This window comes from Pelecanus crispus, chromosome 2, assembly GCF_030463565.1.
Source record: "Pelecanus crispus isolate bPelCri1 chromosome 2, bPelCri1.pri, whole genome shotgun sequence".
Classification (NCBI taxonomy): domain Eukaryota; kingdom Metazoa; phylum Chordata; class Aves; order Pelecaniformes; family Pelecanidae; genus Pelecanus; species Pelecanus crispus.
This window is the reverse complement of record NC_134644.1, coordinates 49,336,491-49,362,592: the sequence shown is the minus strand read 5'-3', so window position 1 is coordinate 49,362,592 and position 26,102 is coordinate 49,336,491. Positions and strand designations below refer to the sequence as shown.

The 26,102-nt window shown below is 38.0% G+C and overlaps 1 protein-coding gene across 1 annotated transcript; it reads right to left on the bottom strand.

Annotated features, from left to right (window-relative positions):
- Window positions 1-969: 969 nt before the first annotated feature.
- Window positions 970-20,428, bottom strand: LOC104027220 (prostatic acid phosphatase). Its single transcript, XM_009477892.1, has 11 exons — window positions 20,315-20,428; window positions 14,284-14,379; window positions 12,819-12,905; window positions 11,713-11,865; window positions 8,977-9,075; window positions 7,325-7,429; window positions 6,157-6,289; window positions 4,682-4,764; window positions 2,770-2,876; window positions 2,022-2,191; window positions 970-1,088 (listed from the first exon to the last, which is right to left on the bottom strand). Exons 1-11 carry the CDS (start codon window positions 20,426-20,428, stop codon window positions 970-972), a joined length of 1,266 nt encoding a protein of 421 aa, XP_009476167.1.
- Window positions 20,429-26,102: the final 5,674 nt, after the last annotated feature.

The window sequence follows — 26,102 nt, the reverse complement described above, 5'->3', positions numbered from 1 at the left end:
GATTTTGAACAGAGCAAGGAGTTAAAGGAGCTATTGTAAATTAAAATGAAAGGTGATGAACAGAGTGATAGCTTGAGGAATTACTGTAAGAGTGGCTCAGAGAAATAAGATTATAGAAGGGACATGAAGCAGGACACAGAACAGATGCATCGTAGAAAAGATGCAGGGAAAAGGGTCATTCATGACTGGGAGCTTAGAAAAATACGAAAGCATGTAGCAACAGAAAATAGATTTTAATGTATTTACTTATCCATATTACTGAAGTTGTGGTCATTGCCCAAGATCCTGTTGCACTAACCTTCTTGTTTGGTACCTGGATATGTGACAGAGCTCCCCCCCCCAGTTTCTACTAATTTCAGTGAGAGCTATAGTAGTGTAACTCCTTTGAAAAGCAGGCTGCAGACTTTCATTAGCTGAAGGCCAAGGTCAAAACTTTGCCTGAATAAATGTAGAAACAGTATGCCTAAGTACTGGTATGAATCTTTTTCACAGAAATTGCAGCTTCTGTTCACTGAAAACTTTTTCCTGTACATCAACAAAATAACCATTTATAAGAAGTAAGGAAAATATTACAGACTGTGATTTTCAAGAAAGACTCATTGAGCAGGGTAAGACAGAAGAAGAGGGCTAAATGGTACAGGGCAATATGAAAAGAAAGCATAGGCAATACCATCCCTTCACCTCACTGGTTGGCTTAAGAGTGATTAATAGTAGTGGAAAACCTAAAGATAGAAATTGGAGTAATTCCATCTTCCTACAAAAATAAATTCTTAACAATAACGTATTTCTACAGTATTTCTCACTGCAGATGTTTAGTCTTTTAGAAGCTAGGCCGCAGATACCTCAGCTCTTCAAGTTTATTGAATATGCTGTGGAGATTAATTTGGCCAGAGCAAACTGATGGATATAAGCAACTTAAAGGATTGCTTGATGTTTGTCTGCTCTCCCTTTCATTTCTTTACCTCCCCTTTAAATGTCTTGGTAATTGTTTCTGCGCCTGCAGCGTCCATAATGATAAAGGAGGTAGAGCAGTACAAGGTCAAAAATGAACAACAGGCCAACAGCAACATCAAATCCGATAAAAATATCTGTGAAGGAAAAACAATAAAGGAAAAGGGAATTAATGAAAGACATAAATGTATATAATTTTGGATACAGAGGTAACAGTCTAATTACAAATATGTACAATGGAAATGTAGCTACATTTTGTTCGTATTTCTGGCAAGATCACATGGCCTGCATTTACTGACATAGGCAACATAAGTATAAAAACGTATACTTCAACCATGGCAATGCATAGGTAGCTTCCTGTGCATGGGTAAACCTTACTCCTAGGTTTTCACAGGGCAAGAGGGACCATGTGTAGTTAATGCAAAGGAGGAGTTTCATCAGGGATCAGCAAAACACTGAATATATGCAGGAAGGGGGAAGTACCAGGGCTACTGGAAAGTAATGTGTGTTGCCTTGCCCTTCACTTCCCTTCTGGAAATAATGTTCAGGCAGGAAGAGGTTATCAGCTGTCACCTGTTGGCAGTCCGATGCAAGTAGCTGCTATATCTGCATGGATCAGCTGCGCTCTGTGTGTACGGTGGAGGTTAAGGTATCCTCAATACATAGTACACATGCCCGAAATACAGATGCATCAATCTTACTGTCCATGTGCAAGCCATCTGCAAAAGGTCTGATGCGTCCAATGTACACAGGACTCCTTGCATAGCACCCATACCCGTATTTCTGTTGGACATTTCCAACAAGCAGAGCTCTAGTTTTTTTCCATGGCCTTTAGGTAGCTCCTTTTGTGAGTATGCTAGTAATAGCACTGCCTTCACACTGGTGGGCAAGTCTACTCTTCACATTGTCAAAGAAATGTAATTTCTGTCGGCTTTCCCTGTCTATGGTAAAGCTGGCCTACACTTGCTAAAGGGAGATCTATCTATTGTGTGAAATGTACAAAGTTTGGACCCATTGATACAATATCTGCCTCCATGTCTTATGTAGAAAATACAGAGCTGTTACACTACCTTTCATTTTGTCTTTCTTCCCACATTCTTTTGACCAATTTTCTGTAATCACAGGAGAAACTAGTTCAGCAAACTTCTCAAGTGGACAAGAAGAGGTGCATCCTGGCAGAGTGAGTAGGTAAGGATCCTTTGAAGAGTCGTTGCGATAATGCATTTCAATGCTGTATCGCCTGATTAACAACGTTGAAAAGATTTTTTTAAAAAGGTTCTTAAATACAAGGTTTCCTATTTAGAGACACAATGTTGGAAATAGTCTCTAACATCCTACTCTAGAACCTGTTCTTCAAGAATGGAGGCTTTGTGAAAGACATCTGCAAAGCCCACTTTGCCAAAGCTGGTTACGTTACTGCACAGATCATCAGTCAGCTCAAAAGGCCCTTCTGAAGGCTCCTTGACAACAGCACCAGGCTCTTCTAAGCCAACTGGTTTACCTTGGGATTTATGAGATGTCTTGGAAATGTTGCTATCATTTGAAGAAGCAGGAAAATTTATTTTACCATTTACTTCCAGCTGGTAAGGCCTGTTTTCTTCTTCTTCCTATCTTTCAAAGCACCCAGATACATGCACATCCAGCAAACGTAATTTTTCCTGGTTTTAATATAACTTTTTGTCTGTGAACTGCTTAGTGAAGTATCAGTTTAAACCAAATTTGTATCTCCGCACAATATTTGAGAGGAAAATGATTTTGGGGAAAGGGGAACCAAATTCTAAACACTCCTTGTTCTTGCATAGATTAGAAGATACTTGCCCACTGCTTTCTTGGTAGAGTTCAAAAAACTGGCAAGCAGCGTATGGTGGCAGTTTTCCATTGAAAATATTGAGAGCAATCTGGAGGGCCCCAACTGTGGTGTCATGCTATTGGGAAAAAAAAAATCCAACCTTGAAAGTCAGTTAAGTCAACTACCATTTATCCAGAGTAATGAGACAAGAGTAGCAAGGGAGTGGAAATCAAGATAAAACAAAACCGGTGTAAATTTGACCATAAAAACATATTCAGTATATTCACCATTGAGAAAAACATGTTACCAGATTACTACAGACAGCAGGGAACATTTCCAAAGAGTTACTGCAGTATGTGTCTTACATCATCTGGCAATATTTTGGAGACAGAGGTACTCGGGGAAAGGAAGATGTGGTCTGAGAAATAAATCTAGTTTTTCAGTGCATTTTGCCACTCTTTCCTTCAGGAGTATTTTCTGTTCCAAGGTCAGATTAAGGCAGTATAAGGTAGTATATCCTATGGCATTTCAAGTGAAGATACAAGTACTATTTTTAAGATAGTTTACCAGACAAATAGTTGCATACAAAGACTATTCTCTTCGCCTCCACATACACTCCAGAACTTTTTAAATTGGTGTTCCTCCTGTTTGGACTTATACAATAAAATCTCAGTTTAGCTTCTATTTTGATGGAGTCAGTTACCCACCCACCTGCAGTCCCTTCCTCTCCCCATTATCCCTCCTCTTGCAGGGTATCCCAGGAGAAAGAGCTGAAGGAAGGAAGTTCAAACACCTTGATGCCTAAATTTTGCAAGCATCTTTATATACATATTTGCTAGGCTTGTTTATATTATAGTCTAACAGCTACCTTTTAATTATTTTTCAGGATCTGGAACTTTTTATACTGATCAGTTTCAAAAATAAAGAGTGTACTTGGCCCCAAGGCATTTAAGCAGCAGCGAAAATTCTGGATGCACCTCTTCTTCCTTTTCAAAAAGAATATAGTAGAACTAGAAAACATGTAGAAAAGGCAGCAAGAAAGATGTAAGGTATTGAGTGGTTTCTATATGAGGAAAGATTAAATAAGGTAGGCCTCTGTCTTGGAAAAGGAAAGATGGAAGAGGCATGACAGAAAATAGTAAATTCATGTGTGACCATTCAAAAGTGAATAAAGAATGACTATTCCCTGTTTCTCACAATAGAAATGCTAGGAAGGAGCTAAATCAGTATTAAGTTTCAAGTACTCCTTTTAACACACAAGTCATTGCCACAGGGTGTTGCAGAGGCCAAAAGTATAAACGCATTAAAAAAGTGATTAGGTAAATTGATGGAAGAAAGTCTGTCAAGAGCTGTTAAACACACAGACAGAGATTCTATCTCAGGACGTCCCTAAGCCACAGTGTGCTGGAAGGTTGTACCAGGGGAAGCATCACTCTGTGCTGGCATTATTCTCACATTCTACCCTGCCATTGGCCATTGTTAGAGACAGGATAATGAATGAGCTAAGTGGATCTTGGTCTGACCCAAATGGTCCTCTTTATCCTCTAAAATAATAATAAAAAAAAGAATCCACAGCTGTATCATTCCTTTCTAAGCAGAGGAAGGGTTTGGAGGGGCAGGTGAAGTTCTGCTATGTGCCAGTATCTCTGGGTTAGGAGCACTTAAGGAAAGATGCAACTTATAGAAACTGCACCATTAAGTTGCAGAAAAAATGGATGATAAAATACATAGGTTTCTTTACCAAGTACAGTTTGACTGAAACTGAGGTGAGATCTATGCTCCTGCTGTGTTCTTGTACTGACTGGTGTTCAGCTTGTTAGCTGAATTGAACTGTATTATATTATTCTTTCATTTAACTTACAAGGAGACTTTGATTATTCTCTTTAAGGGTCTTTTACTGGTAAAATCATAGCAAGATTGATGAAAGATGAAAATACTCACTGCAGAGTAGACCTCCACTTTTCTTTTTGTTGAAGAATTGGCAGCTTGTTTAATACTATTTAAAATAATATTCACAAGGACACCTTAAAAAGATGGGAACAAGGAAAAGGAAAATGAAGATACAACATTTGCATAGAAACCAAAAAGGCAAAAGATTTTGTGTATCAAATAGAAGATATCTACTCAGGCCTTATACTCATTTTTTAGCTTACTACAAGTTTATAACTGGAGAGAAGATATTACAGAGGTGAAATATATCATTCATCATCCAGGTCAAGTGAAGTGGCAGGATTTACAAAAAATCATCTAGAACTATCCTGAGAACTGGGACTAATGACCCTTCCAGTTTTGTTATGCTGAGACGTCCTCTGCATCATTTGTTGTCTGTTCGGAGTGTTGCAGTAATGACAGCTGTGCTAGCCTCTACCTCTCTAGATGCTGAAGAAATATTTTTAACTGTTTACTTCCAACAAGTCACACAGGGTCAATTCTTCATTTTTCCAAAGCTCTTTTGTACTGCTTCTCCAGACCAGAGATATTCTAAAGCCAATGGGATAAGGGCAGCAGAAATTCCCTGTAGTGCGGTTTATACCATTCTAGGGAAACAGGGCATAACTGGTATGCCCATGAACACTACAGAAAAAGTCCTGACCACATGATATGGCCAGCTACCAGCTAGTGGCCTTCAATGCAGGTCTGAGCCTGTAGTTACTATATGGCTTGATCCAGTGATGTATATGCCTGGATGATGAGGCTGCTAATAATTCTGTACCTGGGTCTAGAAAGCAGGGTAGGTGCATTACAAAGCCTAGCCCCAAAAGTCCAGCCTGCAGATATTCAAGCTCACTTGTTTGGGTTTCCTGCTCGTGGACATCTGGGATCATGATAAATGCCTGGGTTGTGTCCTGAAGTAGTATCAGAATGTGCATAGCCTACGCGCCCCCGTTTCTTGCCAGTTTTTGCAGCATAGACATAACTTGAATCTCTCATCATCTATTCTTATCAGACTGTTTTGGAGCAGCTTTATATCAGTCTCACAGAGAGCCACCAATGTGTTGCCAAAGTTTTGGCACAATATATAACCAGTACATCAAAGGGAAAAACAAGGATCAGGAAACAATTAGAATAAACGTTGGAGAAACAGAACTTAATCTAACCTAATATCAGACAAGTAATGATCATACCCATGAGGGCTTGATTTTTTCCCTTGGATTTCTATAATCTTTCTTAAAATCCTAATCCCTTAAAAACTATGGGGTAACTAAAGACATTAATGTTTACATCTTGTTTCAATATCTCATCCATGCAAATGCCAGCGTTCAGCACATATTTTCATGCTTAATAAGGCATCCAATGCCATAGTTACAAATCAAGGTTCTGTGTCAATAATTTTGCATGAGTAAGGTGACAGGGTGTTGCATGTTATCATAAGCATTGTCTCCTCCTTTCCGAGACCTATGCATTTTGTGATTTACCTCCTTGTAGTCGTGATTTCTCTTCTGTTTTATAAAGCCCAAATAGTGATAATAAGGACAGTTCTGCCAGTTTTTCCATCTTGTCGATTACATCTTTGGTGGCCCATACAGGGAGAGTATAATTGTGAATACCCTAGTGATAAAGGAAAACAAAATAATGTGGTTTTTTTTTTCTTCTACTGGTTTCCATCATCCTATTACCCAGCCTCACACTACTACATTTAGACACTCTGAGGCTGTCCTGCAATTCTTTGCCCTGTGTGGTTTTAACTTATCAGCATGCCCTAAAATACCCTTCGTGGGAATGGGGATCAACCTGAACTGGGTGAATGGGAAGAGGGGAAACACCTGTGTGAAGGGGATCTCTTGTAGGTATAATGTGTTCTTGCTGTAGGGATATATGGTTTTGGTTTTGCTAGTGTGAAAGATTGCAGACATATGTCCTCTTCCTTTCCTCTGGGTCTTCAGGGTACAACCTAGCTCCATCCTTTCCTGCTTTTTCCATACAGTTGTCCAAATACCAGCTCCATCACTGGCCATTTACAGACAAGCGTCACTCTCTAGTCAGGTAAGACTGACAGTGTCTTATAGTATTAAGTGCCTCAGTGTGTGGAGTATATGTTCAACAGCCTTCATGTGTTGCTGCTAATGACTGGGGCCAAGTGGAATCATCCCATGCTTGGGACCAGTCTGATTTTATTCACTGGTACCAATCATCTGCTAATTTTCTAAATGATAAATCATAATCTTACCTCACCTCTCATTTTCAACATCTAAGTATTTTGATGTTTACCTGTTGATAGGTTAAAGCAAATAATTTCATTTTCCTGTTAAAAATCATAAATATGTCCTAGGCAGCATGCTCAAATAATTCTATAGCAGCATATTGGGAAGGAAAATGAGGGAATAAAGGGAATGGGTTTCAGTACCAGTACTTCAGGATAAAACATCAAATGGAAACAACAGTTTCCCAAGTGTAAACCATGTTTTTGGGTTATCTTTTACCAATGCACTAAATTAGCACTTAGATTCAAATTAAAAAAAAAAAAAAAAAAGGCAAATCCAGGAGGGAATGCAACTAATTCCTATGAAACCACATTGCCATGGTTTAATTGAAACCCAATTTAGGACTTATATTCTTTCCTGATCTCTATTGCCGAATTATTACCTCACAGTGTAGAGTATCATATGTATTCCAGAGTTGGAAATTGTCCAGTATTTTAAGATGATTTAGTTCAAGTCCTGTGTTAACTGCCATAGTTTGTAAAAAATCCTGGGAGGGGAGAAAAAACGAAAAGTATACCACAAGTACTCAATACATATGGAACATATGTATTTACATTTACATTTACATTTATATATATATGTAAAACATACAGTTTTATTAGCACCCAACCCGGCAATACAATAGTGTTTAATTTTACACAGGTGAAACCCTTATAGTGGAAGATTTTGGTTGCAGATTTCATTTTGTAACCATTTCAAGGTGTTGATCTCTATTTCAGACATTGCTTTTTCTCAGCCCTGCTATGGATAAGTCTGGTGCTCTCTCTGCTGCACCTTTCTCTTCCTCTTCTGATGGCTCCAGGAGGCTACCTCATTCACCTCAAGCCTTCAGATATAAGGAACAGGAAGGCGCTAAGGGAAAAGGAATATGAGAAAAAAGATGAGGAGAGAATAGAAAATTGAAGAGAGCTGAGGCAAATATTCAGGATGAGGCCAAAAGAATGTGAAAAGGAAGCTAGGTTTTCTTTCCGCTATTGGAGGGGAGCTGAATATCTAAATAATAGCTCCACAACAGTTCCCATAGGGATTATTGCTACATGCTACCACAGAAAAATAAAGGGACTCCTTAATATCCCTTATTCCCATGTTACCTGTTTTATAGTAGTAGCTGAGAGAGAGGATAGCTATGAAGTCATAATTCACCTCCCATTGCAGGTGAGTGAGGCTGACCAGAGTAGCTGAGCTAGCAGAAAGTTAGAAATAAACCGAAAAAGGAAAATGTTGGGTTTACCCCAAGCAGTAAGCCTGAAGTGACTTTGAGAGAATGTGTACAGGTGCAGTCAGGGTGTGAGGAACACAATACCCCTGCTTTATTTGTGCAGTAGTGCTATTATGAAGTGCATGGTAGGCAAACAAGAAAGCAGCAGTAACCACTATCCAGAGCAATTATTACCCACAAGAACACGGTCACTCGAGGCAGGTATATCATCCATATACCTACATCCTGCTGCACCACTGGAATGGGAAATTTTGAATCTCTGACTGTCAAGATTTGTGTCAGGGCTAAAACAGAAGCATGTCTTGTGCTGGTTCCAAAATGCATCTCAGAGAAATTTACATAAGTCACAGTGTTCGCCTGGTTGGCCTTGCTTTAGTTCTCTGTCATAGTGTCAACTTCAGAAAGTCACAGCAGGAAGGCATAAACCTTCCCGAGGTTCAGATTTATCAGATTTTTTTAGAATTCATTTTGTACTGCCCTGTAAAACGGGAAATTGCTGCATTCAGAAATTTCTTCTCCCCTCAGATCATGGAACTTTAATTATATGCAGCTCTAAATACTCTCAGAAAATTAATGTTAAATGCACATTTTAAAAGATTAATATAGAAAAGCATGAGAAATGCATAAGCATATCATACATAATTTTTGATCATATTGGCCTAAATTTCTGATTTTAAGAGAGTCCTCAGGATTTTTTTTCCCCCCATTTATTTATTTTTGCATTTTAGCAAAAGGAAACAATGCAATTGCATAACTTCTACATCTTAGTTACTTTCCTCCTTCTTAGATTTTTTTTCCTTTTTATTTTGCCTTACCTTGTATGGTTGTATTCTATTTTGAAATTCACTAGATGTTTGTGTTTCATTCTGAAGTTCATCAAAACGGGGACAGTCAGGCAGAGGAAAATGCAGGCTCTGAAACAAGAGAAATAAAACTTAGAATAGTTCTAGAATTAATCAACACACATCTAGTTTTTCTATTGCTGAGATTGCTGATGTAAGATTTGTTAGATAGGTTCATGGCTGTGCTACAGCTACTCGATAATGGTTTGTTTGGGTACCTTGTTCATTAATTCAGTTAACATAAGCAATGGACTGTGGTAACTTGACTTTTCAGTGGCTACTTGTGGCTATGATAGCTTGATTTCCCTCAGTTTAACTGATTTTGGCAAAAAGCAATTATGAGTGTCTGTCAAGAGGTTGCTTTGAGAAATGTATCAGGGTCCATGATCAGGAATTTTAAAAAGCTACCATTTCCCTCTTAATTTCTGAATGCCCCCAGATGCAGCTTGACTCCACCTGGTACTGGAATCTGAATTGCTTCTGCATCTACACATCCTGCTCTCATCTCTTTGGAGGTAAGCAGTGTATCATGGTAAGCATTTTAAGTACCACTTAATGGACAGAACTCAAAAATAAATTGTGCTCCTGAAATATCAAAAGCTATGAGCCTAATGGCTCTGTTCTTGTCATTCACTTTTAATAACTCCAAGTGTATGCATTACGAGGTCACCAGATAGTACATATTTGATCTGAACTATGTGTAAATTCATATGTGTCCATCAAACTCTGTGCTCTGGCAAATATGCTTTTTGCCGATTGCAGAAGGACAGATGATAACTGATCCAGCACAAAGTGTCAGTAAGAAGTTATGAGCAAAATAAGGTTGTGCTGGTTCAGCACTTTGTGTCATATCACTAGAGCATTTTTGACCCAGCACTAACATTATCCTATAACCATACAAATCATGTCAAGGAACTGACTTAATATACAGTGGAAAAATTAACTTCAATATCTATGGCTTATGTATGTGCAAGAAGATCTATTCTGTCTTGGGGTGAACATTAGCAGACTGCACTTCCAGTGCTTCTCTTTTCTCTTTAATTTATCACATGAAGCTTGCAGCAGCCACCAACTGACACTAGCACACTTTCACTTGGACAAATTTCCAAGGGTGCATTTTTTCTGTAACAGCAGTGCACGGGAGGGTGAAGGCTCAAAGCTGCAATATGAAACTAGGGAATGTTGTTTAATTACACAATAACAAATGTTTCTCTTGCTGTATGGCTTAATTATCCCCCTCTAGGTGTTATTAATTAAGCCACTCCCTTTGGCCTCATTAAGCAGTACTCGGTACTATTGCCTGTCAGGTCTTGATATATCTCAGTGGCTGAAAAATAAACTGTGATTAGGTTTTTTTACAGGACTTGTACAGTTTCCCACTTTGTGTTGCTCAGGGCTAGAAAATACCCTCAAACATCTGCTTGGTTTAACAAGGGAACAATGTTTTTTTTAGGTGGTTTGCATATTTAACAGGAATTTTGAGTTGCTGCAGAGGTGTGTGTCAGTGAAACATCAATACCCACTCCTGAAGCAGCTGCAGAAGTGATGAGGTACTAGAGATGCCTACAAATGAGCTTGCCTTCTCCAAGCAGGTCATTGCACTGTACTGTGATTCCCCTAAGGGCTTTGAGGTTTTACCTGACCAAAGCTCTGGCCACTTTGATGCTTTTTCGGTCTTCTGGTGGAAGAACTTCCCCTAGAGTCCCACATTTAGATAACAGTGACAGCGTTCTTTTTCTGTTGAGGGACAGAACCAAGTTTCAAGCTGAATCACATTGTGCCTAATCCAGTTTGTGGACACCCTTTCTCTCTGTACCTGTTTTGAACCATGGCTTCCAAGAATGGAGGAATGCCAGTAGGAGGCAGGTGCAGTCACCCCCTAATGACAGAGTTCATCCTCTGATGTTAGTGACTGGACAGGCAGTTATTTAATAGGGTTTTTGTATACGTTTCCTTAAAGTCAACTTCTGTCCTCAAAGGCAGAAGAAAATTAGCCTTTCTGTCATTACACTCAAGAACTTTTTGTCCTTTTTCAACACACTGTTCCTTACACAGTCCTTGTCACAGGAGCCAGTGAAATTAAAATCTAAACCTGAGTCAGCCAGAGCGAGCTACACATAGTAAAACTTCTACAAGACCTATTATTCAGGTAGGTCTGCTCTTTTTATGAACTGCAAGGCAAGTGCTAGGGTTTCATTAAATGTTTGTATAGCACTGAGCATAAAAGGGCCCTTGTCTGTAATTAGGGTGCCTAAGTGCTACCAGAATAAGGAAGTAATAACTGAGAGGTCATTACAGTGGCTGGTAGAAATTCCATTCCTTGAATAAACTATGGAGCAAGCTTGCCAAGGAGGGGAGGTCTGTAGCTGACTGGTGCTTAGAAAAGCACTTGGTCTCTTGGTTTAGGGCAACTTCCCTATAATGCTGTCCAAAACTGTCCTTGCCAAGAGAAATGTTAGAGCTGTACCTTGAAGAAAATGGTTGTGTGGATGACAATTCAGGTATTCTGCAACTATAGAAGTAGAATGTTCATGCAGCTATTACAGTTGACCTATGCCATGCTTGTCAGCCAGTAGCTGCAGTTGATGCTTTCTATTAGATTGAACTCAAAAAGAATAGAAAATATTTTTTAGCTTTCCCCCCCTTTTTCCTCTTTTTTGCTTCTGGGAAAGTTTAAGGCATTATGGGAAATGTCCAGACAGTACTCACCCGGTCCGTTGATTTTTGCAAAATATGAACTGGAATGGGTTGCCAGAGAAGGTCAGGGTTCCAAATTTGGCTGCTAGTTGGTGGAAAGAGGCCAGAAAGGTATGACTGGGCACTCATAATGGTGCGATCATAATCTGTGCTTTGGATGTAAAACTGAAGATAGAATGGCAAAGAATTAAAAATAAAATGGAAACGATAAAAATAACAAGGAAATTTTACCCAACTCATCAATCCTGGTTTCTCATTTTCAGCTTTATGTTTTTGCATAAAGTCAAAACAGTGAAATCATAACTCAGTTTTCTAGGGCCCTACTGCATTTGCATAAATGGAATTGCCAAAGCATCTTTCAATTTGGAATCTGACCCTCAGAGTGAACTAAGACAAATAAGAAAGCATGATTTAAAAGAAGGAAGCTCTCCATCTTCTGAGATTCAGAGCAACATTGATATGTGTAGATGTGGCGCTTAGGGACATGGTTTAGTAGTCGACTTGGCAGTGTTAGGTTTCCGGTTGGACTTGATGATCTTAAAGGTCTTTTCCCACCTAAATGATCCTATGATCCATCTGCTATACCTCGGGATAGAAGGCACTTAAAACCATAAACCTCTTCTGGAAGCATGGTTAAGCTATAGTCCTTTATGCCTTCCCATCAATGCATCCCTTGTGTATTGGCCAAAATGGTAGTGATATCTTCCCTGCAATGGATCTGTACAGTATGACAAGCACATCCAAACAGCTGTTAGGGCTCTCTTTTATAGGATGAAGTATGTGAGCATGGCCCATCACATGGCTGGATATGCATTCACCTTTCAACAGGGTAGAACAATATTGGGTCACTATCTATAAATTGCCAATTAATTTGGTGGTGTGGAGCTATTCAGTCATGGAAAACTGGGCAGTGGAAGACCCGAACCGAATGTAGGAGCTGGAAGTTAGACTTTAGTCTATGTTTTTAACTTGACATAAAAGCCCGACTTCCAAATATGTTCTTCTATTACCTTAATTTTTCCATTAATGAAATGAATATGATGATGTGCTTTTATCTAGCACAAGTCCATAGTTTTGCTATGCCAGAGAAATGTCCTCCAGACAGTTCTGCTATATACCTCTTGCCGGTTGTATGTGCTGTTCAAAAAGTTGGAATATCTTTCCCTCATGTACTGTCCAAGTTCAAATAGCTGCTGCATTCCAGTCTGTGAAGCAAGCGTACAGAAGACTGTTAAATTAAGGTGACTGGAGAATCTTAATGTAGAAGTTTCTTTCCTGTTTTCTTTTTTGTCTTCAGCATTCAGTTCTTAAGTGATCATTAACCATTTGTATAATGTACTGTATATGTTGTAGGTGATCTAGAATTTTTAACAGAAATATATATATCAATGAAAAAATGATACGCTCTGAAATGCTAAGACTCCAGCATCTGCTACAGGAAAGGCAATGCACCTGATTCTATACAAATACTGTTTCCATAGTGCTGTAGCTCTGGAGATGCTCCCAGAGTTATTCATGAGCAACGTTGTAAAGAGTATGTCGGTTAGTGACAGCTGAGAAAGGACAATTGATAACCTAGTATTTATTATTGTCATTGCTCTGCTATTTTATCAACCTGATAAATTTGTGGCTTGCATTTCATGCCTTAAGTAACATTCTTCCATCTTTGCCTTGGTGCCCCCACAGTTGTCTTAGATTGCACACTGTCTTTTCTGTTATTCATTTCCAAAGCTGTGAGCTGAACGTTTTAACTTTTAGCTGTCAGAGAAGTACATCTTACTACTGTTGCTAAAAAGATAATAAAATACCAAAAAGCTCTCAAAAAAAATCTGTGTCGAAGCACAAAATTTTTTTCTTCTTACAACATAAGCTATGTACCTGGGGATAGTAATGTGTTGTCTGAGTGTCTGACTTTTACAGATCTTTCAAGTCTCACTTCAAACACTAAATGCTGAACTCTCTCTGATTCATGCTTCCGCATCACGATGAAGTATTATTAGGAAATGCACTGGCCTCTCTTTGCTCCAGAATTTCATGTCAAATACAGCTAAAGCTTGATGTTGAAATGCCAGAGCAAGAAGTAGGTTCAGTGCCTCCTAGTGAAACTCTGGGCTGGAAGCAGCCTTGTTAGAAGACACATAAGTAGTCATCTCCTGCAAGAGTTCCCTTGTTTTGTGAGTAGGTGGTTGCCAGTCAAATGATGAGGTGTGGACTCATCACTTGACCTGGTGGGCAGGTGTCGTTCCTTTACCCTGTCACAGGGCCCAGTGCTTAATGGTCATTAGAACTTCATCAATGTTAAGAGTATAGACAATGCTTAAACTTGCCATTTATTTGAATGCAGACACGCTATCAGGAAGTTGTTGCTTTTAGGAAGGTAGTTATAAAGCTATGATGAACAAGATTTCAATTTAACAGTAGTTGGATGAATAATGTTGCAAAAATGTTTATGAATTAGGGGGTATTGCTAATACCAACTATCAGTACTTGGGATTTGCTAATGTTTCTGAGGGACACATAAAAAAATCTGCCCACTTCCTATTTTAGTAGCATATATAAGTGCTTCTAAGAAAGTTAATGTACCTTGGTAAGTTGTCCAAATCCCTGAGGCCATTCACTTTCTTTGTGTAGATCAGTTGGAAAGTTTACAACTGGTGTTCGGTCACCATGTCGGAAAACCTAACAAAATTACCAGCAAAAAATTGAGTTAATTACTATTAACATTCCTTTCTTACCTTGCTAGAAGTCAAGCATACGTTATACTTCTAGTGCCATTTTTCAAATGAAAACATTGGAAGATCTGCAGAAACCTAATCAAGAAGGATTGGAGTACATTCTTTACACACAAGAATAGGTATAATTATACAGGAATTTAGTGGTCATGAGCCTGATGATTCTTCTGCCTAGAACATAAAATTAATCAGCCAAGATGTTAATGCTGAGATTGCATCCATAGCTAGGCAGCTAGACAAGAAATCTGACTGAATTTTGGACACTCAGCACCTCTGTATACTAAACCAGTTACTGATGTGCTTATATGAGCATTTAATTACTTTGGCATAGACACTTTTAACTGTTGGTAACTGCTTTTTTCATAGCAGTATCTTTAAAAGTAATTCCATGTACACATGGATCTTATGTTTGATTTCTCAATCATCCTAAAATATAAAATATAAAGATGAAAAGGTATAAACATTTACACTGTTAGCTTACTTAATATTTATTAATATTTTTACATACGTGTATGAAAATCTTTTTGAAAATCTATAGGATTTTTTTTTCTGTTAAATTCAGTGAGAGAAAAGAGTTTGGTCACTTTCTTACCCTGGACACTCCAGCATGGTGAATATTAGTGTGATACATTCAATCATATGATTTTTACATCAGAAACCTTAAATGAGACATTTTTAATTTTTATTCCAGCATACAAAGAAAGTGCCAACCCTAGATTAAATAGTTCTGAAAGACTCCAAACTAGCCTCCCTAAGTATGCCGTGTGTGAGCTTAGAAAAATGAAGTCCACAAAAGTTTCACATGAAAGGAAATGCTGGAATACAAATTCACAGGGCTCCAGACAATCTTCCAGGATACTGATCCAAAGTGTTGCAAAAGTTACCTTTGCTTGTATCAATGTTCACATAACCAACCTCATTCCTGACTTTGCAGAATAAAATGACCATGTGGAAGCATGATATATTTATTCATAAAATGACATTTATTCCATAATACCTCACTGGTATATAGCTTGATTATAATTAATGCTCTCCATTGCCTCATTAAGCCACATCATTCTTGCCCAAACATCAGAGAGGTTTGCACATGCTAGTTAGTTTGCCACTCCCATTGGGAGGTGTTTCATGTTTATATTTTTCGAAGTAAACACAAGCAGCGTGATTTAACATTTTAATTACAACACACACCCTTTTCATCAGCCTTCTGTACTAATGTGCACAAACCTGTGCTAGAACAGGTACTTCAGAGATGGAAAATACTATCCTTTAAAGGCAAATATAATTGGATTTCTCCCTCTGTTCGTTTTATAGAATAGACAGCAAGGTTTGCTAGAGTAGATGTTACCATTAGAACCATGTAGAAAACTGCTTATTATTTTTTTGTTTTGCTAGTTGATTTTGACTGAAGATGTGGCCAACCTGAAATGAATATTTATTTTTCAGCATCATCAACATGTTGATCAACATGAAATTGCAGTTTCAAGAAAAAACACCTTTTTTTTCTGAGTTCAAGTACAGCAAAATAGTCCATAAAGTCTTTCTTAAATATTTTATTTTTGCTTCTCTATACAATTTTTAATCCTGTACATATCTTTTCTTACTAATCTGGAATCTCAGTTGGTTCTTTATAATAATTTCTCACTGCATCTCTAGTGAACAGGAGAATAGGTAAAGAGCTACATTGTCTGGTGATTGATTCAGTTGCATGCAAGAAAAATGAGTGATGGGGGCTCACTGCTTATTTCCTTGGTGTTTTGACATGCTGACATACATAGGTGTCAGGTAGAATTCATTAGCTTTTCTAGACAAGCTGATGCTTCTGTAAAGAAGGAAGGTTAAATTCCCAATTACAATGTAGCTGCATACTTTCTTGTTAAATAATCCAGCTTCACAGAAAAGCATTTTTATGAGTAACTGGCGGTTGCTCAAACTGACTGACATGGTTAAATGACTATTTTTTTAGGCAATATGTGGCAATGGATCAAGAGTTGGCCAATAAATATGCCCTTTTTATTAGTGAAAAAATACTGAATATGTGTTAGATTTTAAATACTGGTTTATGATGCTTTATACTTAATGTGCAACATCACCCTCAGTGTATATTTCACTGTTGCAAGAGTCAACCCCTAAAAACTTCCAATAAGCCAGAAGAGAGTAGCATTTTACCTGAACAGAGGTGAGAGGGCAAAGACATAAAGATCAAAAGATATTCAAAGGTATGTGGGAGCAGGAGATGTAAAGAAAAATATTTTCTCAGTTTGTAACCTTAAGAAATGGAAGCAGTGGAGGGTGTTCTCTTCTAAAAAGCAGCACAGCTTCTTCAAGTCCACAAAAATTGAAAAAAGTTCAGTTCCGTGTTTGTATTTATGCATCTTCATTGCGCAATGACGTATAAATATTATATTAGCACTAAGTTGGAAGTAGCAAGAAAGAAACAAATACTTCTAAGAGCAGAACCCTGTTTTTAGGAATTGGAAGACTAAGCTTTTCAGCCAGCTGTTTTTTGTTGTGCTCAAACCTGCTTCTCGCTTGCTACTTCTGAAAATGCCCTTGCTTCAGTTGTAATCGGAAATGAAACAATGACCTTATGAACAACCACTTGACCTAAAAGGCTAACTTGTTCAGTCATAGTCAGCTACATTTTAGGAAACTTTTTTTTTTTAAAATTTAAAACTTTAAGAAGAGCTTGTGTATTTGAAAGACTGTCTTTTTCATTAAAACACCTGATTCTTTTAGGGAAAGAAAATGTATCTCTACAAAGCTTGCCTTGCTCATCAATATGTATTTCTCAACACTCATCATTTGGATTTTGTTAAAAAGGAGTTGATCCTTCAAATTAATGTAAAAAATATGTGTGCTGCATCATTTATTACTCCTGGCCTACAGATTGCCTTTCTGATGTTTCAGAAGACATAGAACATGGCAGGATGAGAGAGAAGGAAGAAGGAGGCATCATAAAAGGTGAAAAGACACTAGAAATCAAGGAGGAAGGGAGGATGTACACAAAAAGAGCAAAGTGCACCTGTTTGGTATATTAATTTCAGCACTTCTATCTGAAGTGCTTCATCTCAGTCAGTTCTCAAAAGCAATAGATGGATAGTTACCAAATACCCTCTCTTTCAACTCTAATACAGCTTGAACCTGTTTTGGTGTCCGGGTTCTCCCATTCACTCTTTGTAACTTTGAGAGGGTGATCACTTCAGATCAAAATGGCCACATGACTCAGACTTTGGCCAGCATCTGCTTCCATTGTTGTCAGGTGAAAAATCATGTCAGAGAAAAACTGGTGCAGATGAGAGGGTGAACTGAGAATATAGCATGTGTAGTATATATATATAAAATCTTCATTCAGATATATCATGAATTACAGTGAATTATCTGTCTCTGAGTAATAGTGAGCTTCTTACAGACATTTTTATTGACAGACTCAACTTCAAACAAAAAGATTGCTTATTCTGAAGCCAGAAGAAACAAGAGAGAAATGGAACCAGTCATGCTGACAGTTCAGGGAACCATAGATGCAGAAATACTGAGCATGGCTTGGCTTGATTAGACAAATAGATAACATGCTCAGTCAACACTTCCTATCCTGAGTTGCAAGAAGAAAGACATTATGAAATCACAATACCTGAAAAAACACACCTCTTTTGTATATATGACAGGTGAAATGAGTGTCTGTGTGGAGGCAGAAGTTACAAGTCAGAACTTTTTATACAGAGGCAATAAATCAGTATTTCATTTCTACTTGAGCACCCAATGGTCCTACATATTTCCTATTTTCTTCTTTTATGTCTAGTTTAAATTCAGTGCACAAGAATTATGGAGAAGGCTAATATGTATGTGTGTGAAAGAAAATTAAAATAGCATTTTGACAAATTGGTTTGAATTAGAGCTTTTCAGCCAAAAGGACTTGTGGCCAATAATCAAAGTGCATAGAATCAGCACAAAGATGGAAATTGTGAGGATAGAGCAAGACACCTCCCCAGAGCATAGCACAATTCTCAAAGTGAGCTAAAGGGAACATTTGTCTGGTTTTTCCCCCCCGCAGATGCATCTTATATTGTGCAATCCTGCTAAGAAAGTTTAAAAAAGTCATTATGACATACTTTCACAATGCAGTAATACTCTCAGGTGAAAACATAGCAACTTCCAGAGTATAGCTGGAAAAAGCCTATTGAATTATCTCAGAAAGATGCCTTTTAAGACTTACCTTGACTGTATCCATACCCTCATTATATCCCATTGTATCAGTGAAATGTTCTGGGGCCAATTCCTATCCTGTTTATTTATGCTAGCAATTCTGTTCCCATGAAAATTCAATTGGTGAGTTCAGAAGGCAAAATTCAATCGAACACACAGAAACCATGCCTTGAGAAAAGAGATGTATGTGAATAATAAGATTAAACCTACTGTAACTTTTTAGGCAGATTGGTCAGTCTGAGGAAAAGTATCAGGAATAAAAGGAAGAGAGTTTAAATTAAATTTGCTTATTATTTTAATATTAATTGTGATAAGCTGTAAATAAATAAAGTGCTGCTTTTTTTTTTTTTTTTTTTTTTTGGTAGGTGGAGAAGGTGGCTGCATAGCTGTGGTAAGCAGCTGATTTTGGATAGGAAGCCTCTATCTCCACAATGGTGAGCATTTCCTGTAACTCTTTCTGCAAAACCATTGCCTGTTAGAACACAGTAACAGCTGCAATTCAATAAAAGTCTCCTTCCCTTCAAAGTGTTAATTCTCCAAGGCTTGGTGACTGCTTGATTTAATCTGTGTGTCCAGTTCTTCCTCTTATCATTGAAACAACATTTAAGTATATTGCTATACACAGAACGTTACTGGAATTAGTGTTGAGTCCCTGCCGTATGTAGTGTCTGACAGAGCAATATGCCTCAGCAGGAGCAGGAACTGGTTTTTCCTGTGCACTGTGGCCTCTCTCCAAGCAGCACATCTACAATGCAGCCAATAGACAAGTAGATACGAAATAATTTGTCTAGAGCCAGATGATATGTTTTGGACCCAGTACTTCTGTCTGTTATCTGTATGTGCACATAATGGCTCCAATAGAGAAAGGTGGAAGAAGAAGATTTAAAAATTCCTATTCATAAATGCAAATTCCAATCCCCACAACTTTGTATTGAAAATTTCCCTTTAGACTAACTATTCTTTATCAGTATACCACTCATTAAAAGAAATTGGAATGAAAAGGACTATGATGCAACCTTCACGATCCAGACTATTTCATTGAATTAATCTCTTTTACCTGAGGTATTGGGGAAAGTGACATTGAAGTAGCATCTGGTTACATTAAAATAAGAAATGGACGAGCAAAAAAATTATTACAGTCCATTTTCAACCTAAATGCAGTTATTGCAACATATATCTCAAATCTCTACATAAAAATGCCCTTTTCTCTTTCTCAGTATACTGCCGTGCCAATTCAGTTATTCTGAAATGGAAAATACTTCTGGTTTTGTGGTAACTTCTGTAACATCCTAAGCTTCAGCTTCCAAGCACAGAGAAGGTAGGCCATAATCAGCCATAATCGCCAGCTCTCAGACTGTGCATCAGAGTGTCGGCTAAATTAAGCAAGAACAGGTAAACTTAGACCTCCGATCTCTTAACTCCTATGCACTATGCATCTACCACAAATCTAAGTTGTTCTGTTTTCTTGAAATAATAACTAGGGGTTGGGAGATGAAAATTCTTGTAACAAGAGGCATTCCTATCTTCTCCAAGTAAAGTCTTTAAACTCAGTAAGCAAAAGGGCAGCAGTAGTTACTTCTCAGTCTAAAAAGAGGCAAAGCAACTGCACACCTTGTTTGATTTGACAACCATGTCAAATTCCCTGTATTTCCCACAACAAAATAGAAAACAAATCTACTTACTACAACCACAAACTTCAGTTCTCTTTCTGCAGTAGTCTGTTGAAGCAGAATGAGGATAATATGAAAAGAAAAACACAGGATCCTAGATGAGTTGGGAAGCCATATCACTCCCATCCTGGCAGAGGATGAAAAAAGGCTTCGTAGCTCCAGCAGCTGCTCAGGCTGAACAGCCCAGATGTCAGGCTGTACTTTCAAAAGGGGTGGAACTGCTGCCGGTGAATTTCAAATCCAAGAGGAATGTTGTGTGACTACGCAACAAATCGCATCGCCCTTTGTTTTCAAATTACTGTTTACATTCCATTTAATCAAATCATAATTCAGTTCCTTTTCTCTGTGATATATTTCTCTCTTTGAGTGTAAGTATGAGGTTAAAATATGAAGGAGTTGCTAAGCATTCCTAATGTTTCAGCCTACCTGTGCTGTTTCCACTTGTCAGGGCTTGGAATTTTTCCAGACTATAACACGGCCGTGAGGATGAACTCGGAAGCAAGAGCCAGGCAACAGCGTTTCTCTTTTCTCTTTCCTGCTCAGTTAGTCCTCTTCACAGCTTCCCTCCCCTCCTTTTTTCTTTCCTTCTCTACATTGTCACTGTGAAATCAGAATAATTATTTCAAACAACACTTCATGTAGGTTAAAATTACCAGTCCCTCAGATACAATCATTGAATAAATCTTGCAACCAATATGTTCTTTAAACGCCTTGCTGGGCAGCTACTTGCTCTTCAACTTGTGTGTGTTGCTTTTCTTTTCCCTTGGAGTATATCTATACCTCCCCTTTTGTAACTGCTTATGTCAAGTTCTTTTTTTGGCCTCAGTTCTCTTAAGAAATTTCTTGTGAACAAGCTCTGGAGCTCACATTTTTGTTGTTACTGATTAAGAACACTCTTTCTGACAGTAGCTCACTGGCTTTGAGAAGATTGCTCTGCTTGCCTCTGCTGACTTCCTCTCTACAAAACAAGAATAACAATACTTCTACACTTGATTTCATAAGGATTTTCTGAGTAAATAAATTCCAGTTTGCAGAGACTTATAGAGTTGCCTAAATGTTAAAACTTAAGATCCTCTGCGTATTGTCCGAGTCAATGCATTCCTGTCATACCCAAACCTGACTCAGGGTCGTCTGTCAAGCTCTTTGCAACAGTATTGTCTGCAACAGGTATTCTACCATTTACCAGAAAGTCTGTCTCTTAGGGCCCTAAAGCCCACTAAGCCTCAAGTGCTCTCTTCTCTGAATTGTGTGAATGACCTTACGTATCCATTTCATCTGATGGATGGGAGTGGAAGGGAAGAGGACCACGGCTCCCAGACTTCCCCAACTCTCTTGTCAGTCCATGCCCAGTTTTCAGCACTTACTTGAACTTCTTCCTCCACTGTTATGTCCCCACCCTCCTTTTTGGTCTCTCTTGGTGTGATTATGCCTATGCAGAATGTGTAGGAGAGTAATCCATACTTCATAAATATATAATACTTTGTCTTTCTGAAAACAGATGTAAGCTGATCGTCTCCCTCTATTATTTAAGTGTGCAGGTCATAAAATATAATTTCTTTAGAATATTTTGATATGCCTCAAAAATCAGGAATGGATTTCCTGCTTTTTTAATCTATACCATTTTTTAAATAGGTGGTTCCTAAGCTTTTTGGATCAAGGAATCTATATTGATTCTCAGTTTTTTTCTTGTTCTTCCTAAGCCCTTACCATGAAATTCATAAATTATTAGTTTTTATAAGATTTGCTGGTTTATTGTGTTTGATGAGTGACTATGACTAATGAAGTCTAATTATTATGGAATCCTTATAGTAACTTCACTTTACACATGAACTCAATTTTTTTTGTGATGCTGGATGTCATCATTCAGGAATGTTTAAAAATATGTAACAACTGCATTTTATAGAAAATCTTTGCTAACATCTCTTTAAAAATGATATTTCAACCCAAGACCAAGCATATGACAAATAGTTCTCCTTCCTGTGGCTTTACTCTTCCCATTGGCATGTATACTTTGCTAGTGAAATTATTTTATGCCCAAAGAATGGGCACCACAACACCTTAAATAAATCTATACACATTCCAAAATGGAAGAATACCCTAATTCATGTGCCATAGTGGTTAAGACAGGGTCCTGTAGGAATCCTGTAGGTAATCTGTAAGTATGTTGGTAGCATGTCTTTCATTTGGAAATTTCCTTGCTTGTCTTGGATTGTCTCCATTTCTACTGTGCATTTGGCAGCTATAAACTTGTCATATTCTGCAACAATTAAATCCTTACACTTTTTGGGAAAAGTTGCTTCAAAATAAAAAATATAATTCCTAAATCAATCTAGTTACCCTTGTCCAAGCATTATAATGGATGTGGACCTAAACAATTTGATCCATGTTTATGTTAATTTGGCACATTAGCATATATTTTAATTATGAAATTATGGCATTAAGTAGAATTACCTTAAACACAATTGCCCATTTTAAGTGCATGTATCTATCTTGAAGGTTTGCTGAAGCATAGCTAGATTAGCTTTGAAGTGGACTGGTTGCAAAAGAACCCATGCTTTAATGGGCACAAGGGTTACCTTAGGTAACTGCTGCTGGTGGAGCACAATCTACACACTAAAAAGGTGGAAGTCACTGCAGTCAAGGCAGCTGGATATGAAACTGCTGCTGGCACTCATGGACCAGGCTGCTCACATGGGAAACTGCTCAGGTTCTGTCACTGACTGAATTTGCCAGTCAGCACTTAACCTAGTATGGATTTATCTGTGATCATTTTTTCAAGCTTTTTTGAGCTGAAAAAGGGAAAGAAAACAAAAATTTTGGTTTCAGTAAGCAAAGTGACACATTTTCCAAGCACCATTTTGAAGCACTTATGACAAAAGCAAAAGACTGTCTTGCAGTCCTGTGTTGGGGCGATTTCACCCAATTGTGGAGAGTGGGAAAGGACGAAGGAGTTCAGTTGTGACACAGGAAGAATTAACTTACTTAGGCTGGTGATAGAACATGAACCTTTATCTTGCACAACAGGAGAAAATGTCCTACACACAAAGTTACTATTGTAAGACAGGTGGGAGAAAGAAAGTGTCTACTCGGTATCTTCTAATAATTTCTTAGTTTGTCCCAAATTTATAATATTCATCTGGTTACAGGGCACTCAGAGAATTTCCTTCTGGTCTTGTGGTTAACATGTTTGCCTGAGACATAGGAAGTCTAATTTGCACACTAGGAAATATGTAAACAAAGTGAACAGCAGTGAGAAAGAGGCAGAAAGCACTATTCATCTTCACTTTGCCCTCTGAAACTCTGCAGCCTGGTGGTGATTTTATTTTCTGGAAGATGTAGAGTCAAATAATTTTGGTAAAGGAGGGATTTGAACTTGTGTCTGCCACATCTCAGATGAGTACTCTAAGCACTAAGTAAAAAGAAGGAACACCTACTTGTAGCACTACTGTGAAACAAATCAAAATTATTCAATTAATTTGATCCATATTTGTGAATTAGGTGGAGTTTGGGGTTTTTTCTTTCTTTTTTGGTAGTCACTCAGCTCAGTAAATAACCCAAAGAGAACAGGAGGTGGTGAAAAGAATGGAAATTATAGTCCAGGCTGTCCAGTGCCACATTTCCCACATTTCCCAGGCAGCACAAAATTACTGTTGCTTTTCTGTTGTTCATTCCCCATCTTGCTGACATTGTTTCAGTGTATGACAGGAAAAGTAGTGAACATCACGAGTTACATCTCACCAATATTACAGCATCTATGACTATTCGGGTTATTGTGTTATAGCAAGTTGTCTTTAAAATATGACTGGACTGTCTATGCATTGCTTGTGAAAGAAAGGAGGGAGTTGCATTTTCATGTGATTCTGCTTTTGCAACATGATATATATAAAAAAATCTTTTCCTTTGCATTCTAAATAATTCCAAAACTGAACTGTAATTTTTTGTTCATTTCTTCTTCAAGAGGAACTGAAATTAAACTGTTTATTGTTTCATACCTGCAAAAGACTATGGGACAGATTTTTCAAATGGAGTCAGCTGGTGCAGTTGTAGAAAAACATCATTTAGAGTGTTTTATTATTAGTTCACTGACATCCCCAATTTATATTCATAAAACAAGATCTGGACTTGATGTTTCAGACTTAATGAACACTGATGTTTGTTTTTCCTTGGAGTAAGCAAGGTATAAAGGAAGTCTTCCTTTCTGCGTTTCTACAGTGATAGTCCTAAGAAGAAAAAATATTATAAAGAATGTGTGTGGTGGGGTTTCTGTTGAATAGGGATGAGGGGAATAAAATGATTTAGAAATATCTTAATTTGGAAATTAAATTTGAAATTTAATTTTGCTCAACAGAAATCAGAATGTTCAGGGTACATTCACTGGGGCATGTAGCAGGGAAGAAGACGTGGTCCAATGATGTGATGGAAAAGGGGGACCTTCTGTTGGTGTTCTATGAGCAGTGGCCCCAGCTAGGATGCACTTCCATAGCTGAACTGAAGTGCTTGAGGCCAGGGTCCAGCTCCATGATCCTCCATACCAGACAAATCCGTGGGACAGAAAAAGGGTCTTCATGCAGTTCTGAAAATTTCTGAAAGATGCATTTGTGTGAGAAAGGAGGGGAGGAACTGGGAACTGGAGGCTAAAGAGGATCATGAAGAATGTCTCAGCTTCTTTATTCTTTTGATTCTTTTGTAGCTTTTGGAGTAGCAGTTATCTGCTTATGCTGTAGTTCTAAAAAGGAATATACATTTCATAGGCTTAGCATCCATTTTAAAAGCCTGGTCCAAGGAAAGGAAGATAGAATGTCAAAATTTTCTGCATCTCATCTGTTACTCTGGTTCTCTTTGAAATGACCTGCGGGCAACAAGGCTGTTGGCAAAGGTCCTATCCATTGTGAGAAAATAAAAAAGAAGAAAGCCTAGTTCTTCAAGCAAAGAAGTGTCCGATATTTTCAGAAATTAGTTGTATCTGATTGTTCTGATCTAGCTTTTGTAGTAAGAACATGAACTGTTTTCACAATAGCAATATTAGAAAATGTAACTAGTGAAGGATTGCCTGGCACATTCTGCATGTTTTAACTAGCATGTAGCTCTGGATTTTTTTATTTTGTGTTGCCAGTAGGATCTTTTTGTTGTTAATGTCAAGAACAGCATGGACTTACAGACTTCCCTGAAGCACAGACTTTATATGATCAGATTAGAGTATACAATCAAGGTAACATAACAGAAGGAAAGTGTTTGAAAAGCTGTTTGAAACCACAGATGATTTTTCTTTCAAAATTAAGACTTGGCCTTGCTGTCTTTTTGGAAAGAGATGGAATGACTCAATATCTGAAAGCCTTGTTGGGTCAGCCAATTGCCTCCCAGGTCTTTATTGTAGCCAGCCTGGCTGTTTGTAGGTTTCTCTTAGGTCTAGATCCATGGTTCATTCTTTCCATAAGTCTCATGTTCCTTCTGTATGGAGGTAGGATAAATATGGATGTGTGAGTAAGACAGAGGAAAGAAAAAGGTAAATAAACAGCCATTAGCCTCATTTTTGTAGCTTCTGGGATCTGTTTGTGTAAAATGCTTCATTACTTCTTGAATAAAATAAAGTATAAGGACACGGGAATGACTCCTCCTTTTTGGGGCTCCTTTTGAATCACTGCTTCCCTCACCAACTCTGGAAGTTCTTGTCTCATTATTCAAAAGAGGGCAAGACTCCTTCAGAGGTATTTTCCAATTTTGCTGTAAATTAAGGCTATGGCCCTTCAAAACACCATAACTACAATTACATTCTTGAATTAGTTCTGCCAAAGCCCCTTTG